General features: G+C 41.8%; 1 protein-coding gene across 1 annotated transcript; it reads right to left on the reverse strand.

Moving 5' to 3' along the window:
• Window positions 1-5,355: 5,355 nt before the first annotated feature.
• LOC121035260 (olfactory receptor 6M1-like) lies at window positions 5,356-6,304 on the reverse strand. Its single transcript, XM_040482792.1, is given in 2 exon segments — window positions 5,356-5,415; window positions 5,417-6,304. Coding segments are annotated over 2 exon segments (948 nt in total).
• Between the last annotated feature and the right edge of the window lie 24 nt (window positions 6,305-6,328).

The raw sequence follows: 6,328 nt of genomic DNA on the forward strand, positions 1-6,328 counted from the left end.
AGCCCGATGTAGGGCTTGAATTCACAGACCGTGGGATCATGACCTGAGCTGAAGTCGGATGCTCAACCGACCAAGCCACCCAGGTGCCCCAACATTATCATCTCTTAAAAAGGGGACCTTACTTTCTGCCAAATACTGAAAGTAAGAAAGCATATTAATGAAGGAATCCCTAGTTAACTTTAAACAACATCCTTGGGGAGGGCCAGCGATCCTAGATGATAAAAGATGTTTTTAATAAGAGGTTTTTAAAGTTCACAGAAGAAATGCACACTTCTGAAATGTACCACACATGCACACATGCACAAACACAAATTATTTTTCAGTGCATTTTAAGAATGAAGCCAACAGTCATGTAGTTGTACCCCCCCGTTATTAATTTGTCAAGTTAACATTTCTTAAGTGGAGAAGAGGGTGCCTGCCGAGGGTGAGCTGCAGTCGAACAGACCACAAGAGGAGTTATGATAGAGTTTATTACTCACAGGTCTTGGAGGAGGCACCTGGCATACCTTGGGGGGGCTTCTCTTGGAGGCAGAATGCAGACAGAGAGGAATCACCCGGGGCATATGCCTTCATTAGAACCTGGAGGGCTTTGGGGTTCCCGGGCTAAAGCCACATTGGTCAATTGTAACCAAAAGAGTGAGTGTTGGTAAGTTGCACTGGGGCCTTATTGAAGGGGCGCATAAAGGGAAGGTGCTGGTGGATGGAGAAGATGGTTGAGCACAAGAACCATGGGGGAGGCCGTGTCAGAAAGTGACCTATGTCTGTGACTCTGCAGACTGCTATCTAGGGCATGTGCTTGCATGAGGGGACTAGTGTCAGTTTAAAGTCACAGCAGCCTGCTTGGCCAAATGGGTTGGCCAAACGGGTGCTGGTTGGCCAAATGGTTGGCCAAATGGGTGCCAAACGGAGTAGCTTAGCTAAACTCTTGACTACCGATGACAATAATTTGGTATGTTTTATCGCATTCTTGTGATGTGATTGAGGTGTATGTTCATAGTTGTTGTTGCTGAATATTGTATTACAACTGAGTCAGGAGGAAGGAGCACGTGAGAATTACCTGGCAAGTGGAAGGATCAGTGATTTCATTAAACTCATTACATTTGACAGTGTTTCCCTGGTTGGGATGCCCTTCATCCATAGTTGGAGGAATAGAATTCATCTAGCAAGTGGATGTGCTTTGGTTTGTTTCTCCTCTTTCCTCCATATTGAAAAAGAGAGTAGTTTGAAATATCTAGTCATAGTTGCAGATGGGAAAAGTAAGGAACCTTCCAGGTGTCCCAAAATTTGGGAAAAGTAACTCAACTAATTTGAATCAATGTAGAAACTGCTATGATTATCTTTTATTATAACAATATTAATCATAAGAATAATAACCAACATCAAAGTAAAACAATATATTTATGTTATTTTTCAGAGTTTATGAACTTTTTAAAATATTTACACTTTTAAGCCTGGCTCAACCTAGGGCCAGCCCCCAGCTGGGTACCAAAATCATGCTTAAATTCACTATTTGCTTGGGTTTTTCTTTTCTGTGTTAATGATACCAGAATAGGGGCTTTGAGTAACATGGGAATTCATTAAAAAATTAAAACAGCAGAAAGGGAAAACTATATTCATTTTTAGCAAACAATGATTTACATAAAAACAAACATAGCTAATTCATATATGTATTTTTGAACATTGCTGCTTTTCACTAGTCTTTCATATTCTGGAATTTGTAAATTCTTCTGGTTTTAAGTGATGAAAGATAAAGTTAAGGATGTAATAATGGCTTTAAGAAATCCTGCTGTGCTCTGTTCTTTATTCTTCCTTTCTTGGATCATTACCACTAGCAACATAATGCTGGCAAGCAGAATAATGGCACCTAAAGATATTCATGTCCTAATCCCCAGAATCTGTGAATATGTTACTTTACTTGGCAGAAAGGACTTTGCAAATGTAGTTCAAGAAAAGGACCTTGAGTTGGTGATATATATATATATATATATTTTTTTTTTAATTTTTTAATGTTTATTTATTAAAAAAATTAATGTTTATTTTTGAGAGAGAAAGAGAGAGAGACAGAGACAGAGAACGAGTGGGGGAAGGGCAGAGAGAGTGAGACACAGAATCCAAAGCAGGCTCCAGGCTCTGAGCCCTCAGCACAGAGCCTGACATGGGGCTCAAACTCACAAATCATGAGATCATGACCTGAGCTGAAGTGGGATGCTTGACCAACTGATCCACTTGAATTGGTGATATTATCCTGGATATTAGGGTGGGCCCACTCCTATCCAATGAGTCCTTAAAAGTGGAGAACTTTGTCAGCCAAGTCATAGGGGAGATGGAAGAAGGAGAGATTTGAAACTTGAGAGGTACATGTCCTGCTATTGTTGGCTTTGAAGGTAGAGGAAGGGGGGCCATGAGTCAAGGACTGAAGCATCTTCTAGAAACTGGGAACGGCCCTTGGGTGATAGCCAGCAAGCAAGAAAACAGGACCTTGGTCCCACAGCTTCAAGGAAGGGAATTCTGTCTACAAGTCGGATGGATAGGGAATGGATTTTCCCCTAGAGCCCCTGGGAAGGAACGCAGCCTGCTGAATTTGGGCTGGGGAGGCTTGCGTTGAACTTGTGACCCACCGAACAGTCAGATGATAAATCTGTGTTATTTTAAGCCGCTAGCTTTGTTATGGCAGCATTAGGAAGCTAATATAGTAACCTTCTAAATCCTATCTCATTTAGTGTCTGGTAATGAGGGCAGAGAAGATGCTATATGAGTGCTTCATTCCTGGCGATATTGTTCTAGTTTCTTCTGATCTTTAGACATTTGCTTGCCGCAATCTCTTAGGATGGATGGTGTTCCTTTATGACATTCTGAATCCATCCTTAAGGCAGCACTTTCTCTGCCTGTTTTCCCAAGATAGAGTCACGTCAATTCTTAAGGTGTCAGTCGTTGTTCATGCAGCTAGAAGGTTAATGACCACACTGGTAGGGACTCTTTTTGATTTTAGAGATACCTACTGTTTTCTCCCTTTTCTTATGCTGTGCTTGTCTCCATGGCACCTGCTCAGTGGCTGCATGAATAGAAGGCAATTTAACTCCTTGTGAACCTTTCCTGTCCCAAATCAGTGAATCAGGAGAGGGCATCTCACCTCCAATGGACCAATTGGATCTTCCTTCCAGGAACTTGGCTTTTGACCTGAGATCATTTTAAATATATATCCAAATAAATTCTCTGTCTACATGTATATCAATATATTTAAGTGCATTCAATATATATGCTTGTATATATGAATATATATCTATGACTGCCTATAGGCATTATTTACAAATGACTGAAGCAGCCATTACCTTCTGTGTGCACGGAGAAGTGAAGTAACAAACAAAGTTGGGGGTCTTAAAACGGCACTAAGATATTTTATCCCAGTCTGGAGACCAGAAGTCCAAAATCGGTTTCCATGGGCCTGAATAGGTGTCAGTGGGCTGTGCCAGAGAAAACAACTCATTTTCTTGCCTTTTCCAGCTTCTAGAAGTGCATTCCTTAGCTCGTGGCCCCTTCCTCTGTCTTCCAGGCAACAGCACAGCATCTTCAAATTTCTCTCTGCTTCTGTTATCAAATTACCATCTCTTGTGTGGTAAAATCTCCCTCTATTGTCTCTCACATAATGACATTTATGATTATAATGAGGACCCATCTAGATAATCCAGGATGACCTCCCTGTCTCAAGATCTTTAAATTAATCACCTCTGCGAGATCCCTTTGCCTTGTGTACCTTATTTGTTACTTACGTTCATGGGTTTTAGGGATTAGGACCTGAATATTTTGGGGGACCATTATTCAGCGTACCTCAAGATACGTGGAGAAAAATAGTAATAAAGAGATCATATAACTCCAGAGAGAGCAAGAGAAGGATCAGCGATTCTGAGGCGAAGAGGGCACCTGCCTTGGTTCCTCAAGGTTTTTTAATTCCTGATTCTCATCCCTTACCAGGTCTTCCTGTTCCTTATCTTGTGGGATTCTATATATGTTGATTATTATTATCATAAACACAATTTTACTAAAGCGAGCATGATTAGTTTTTTGCTTTTGTTTTCTCCGAACCAGAGGCATTCTAGGATGCTTATTTTTTCTGGATATGGTTGCCACATCGGTCAGGTGCCACAGTTGATTAGTCTAGACTCCCTGGTCCATTTATGGTCTCAAGATAACTGGTTTTCCTTCCAAGCCAGTTGCCTCTCACAGTCTATTCTTTTTTTTTTTTTTTTTAATTTTTTTAATGTTTATTTTTGAGAATGAGAGAGACAGATCATAAGCAGGGGAGGGGCGGAGAGAGGGAGACACAGAATCCGAAGCAGGCTCCAGGCTCTGAGCCGTCAGCACAGAACCCAACATGGGGCTCAAACCCACAAACCCCCGAGATCACGACCTGAGCCGAAGTCGGACGCTCAACCGACTGAGCCGTGCAGGCGCCCCTCTCATGGTCTATTCTAACTGTATCTTGGTCTGCCCTTATCTGCAGGTCTGCCAGACAGTTAGGGCAGGCAGGCAATGCCCTGGTTTCAGAAAAAAGTGGATAACTTCCAGGTTAACTCTTTTCCCTCTAAAGTTTCTTCCTGGTACAGGGAGGTATAAAGTAGACTGAAATCTGCATTCTTTAAATTTGTGCCACCCTCCAGGGTATGGTGTGGGGCAAGAGGCTTAACCTCTGTGGACCTCGGTTTTGGAGATAATAGTATCAGCTTCTCAAGGTTAAGAGGATGAGGTGAGATATACAGATGTACATATTTAAGTATGCTGTACAAACCTGGGATATTCTTCTTCCTTGTTTCTGTTAGTATCTACAGTCTTTAGCTGTCAGGGATGAAGCCAGGCATCTCAAACATCTGAAAAGAACCAGTTAGAAGTGCTCACCGTTAGTTACCCATGGCTGTATTTCTTAGACTATCTTGGTTGGGCCTCTAATAACAAAGAGAAAAAGGAAAATCACCAAATGTATTTCCCACATTACTGCTGAAAAAGCTAAGGTTCAGATATGCTAAGTGCCACATGATAAAAAAAAAAAAAAAGCAATAGACTCAGGCTTAAAATTCAGGGTTTTCTGACTTCAGTTAAGTATTTTTCATTGATTCATGATATTCTGTGTGTGAGATGGTCTAATAATAGAATTCAAAATGTGTTATTTTCTCTATGCTTGAATTGCCTCCCTTGGATCTTGACTACAATACTTTGTATCTGATGTGACATGAAGCCTTTTTATATCTTCCCACATATCTTTGATTTTGTGGTTTCAAGCATGCATATCTCCATATAGAGTCCGAGGATTGAAAATAGCCATTCTTAGCAAACGAACTTACAAGTTTGCCTAGGCAAGAGAGTTCAAGTTCTCCTGTGTAATAAGGACATGATTTTGCTGATTGCTTCTCTCAAAACTTTTTTTTACCTTTGCATTCCTTAGACTATAAATGAAGGGGTTCAGAAGAGGCGTCACCATAGTGGTGAGAACAGCAGTCACTTTGTCAAAATCCAGCGAACGGCTCTGGCTGGGCCTCACATACATGAAGATGTTGCTCCCATAGGCAATGGAGACGACCGTGATGTGAGAAGCACAGGTGGAAAATGCCTTCTGACGTCCTTGGGCTGAGGGGATGCGCAAAATGGTAGAAATGATATAGGTGTAAGACACAATGGTGAGTACCAGCGAGGTCAGGAGGACGAGGGAAGATAAGAGGAAGTTTATCATCTCAATGAAATGAGTGTCTATGCAGGCCACCTGTAGCAGAGGGGCAATGTCACAGAAAAAATGACTGATTTCTTTATAACAGTAGGGCAGTCTGGACACTACAATAGTTGGGCACAGCAGTGAGAAGAAGGCTCCTACCCAGCATCCCAGAACCAGCAGGAGACAGACGTTGCTGTTCATGATGATGGTATAGCGCAGGGGGTTACAGATGGCCATGTAGCGGTCAAAGGACATCACCGCTAGGAGGATAAACTCCACTGTCCCCAAGAAAAAGAAGAAGTATGTTTGGGTTATGCAGCCAGCAAAAGATATGGTCTTCCTGTCCTCTAGAAGACAAGCTAATAGCTTTGGGGTAACTGAGGTAGTGTATAAAATGTCCAGAAATGACAAATTACTGAGGAAGAAGTACATTGGGGTTTGGAGGCGATTATCAGCCCATATTAAGGAAATGATGACAATATTTCCTGTGAGAGTTAACATGTAAATAAACAAGAGGACCACAAAGAGGGAGATCTGAAGCTTCCAGATAACAGGGAAGGCAGTCAGGGTGAATTCAGTCACTGTGGTCTGATTTTGCATATCCATGGCATGCAATACTTAGTGGGCAGC

Source organism: Herpailurus yagouaroundi, unplaced genomic scaffold (assembly GCF_014898765.1).
Source record: "Herpailurus yagouaroundi ecotype Mexico unplaced genomic scaffold, PumYag 161, whole genome shotgun sequence".
Classification (NCBI taxonomy): domain Eukaryota; kingdom Metazoa; phylum Chordata; class Mammalia; order Carnivora; family Felidae; genus Herpailurus; species Herpailurus yagouaroundi.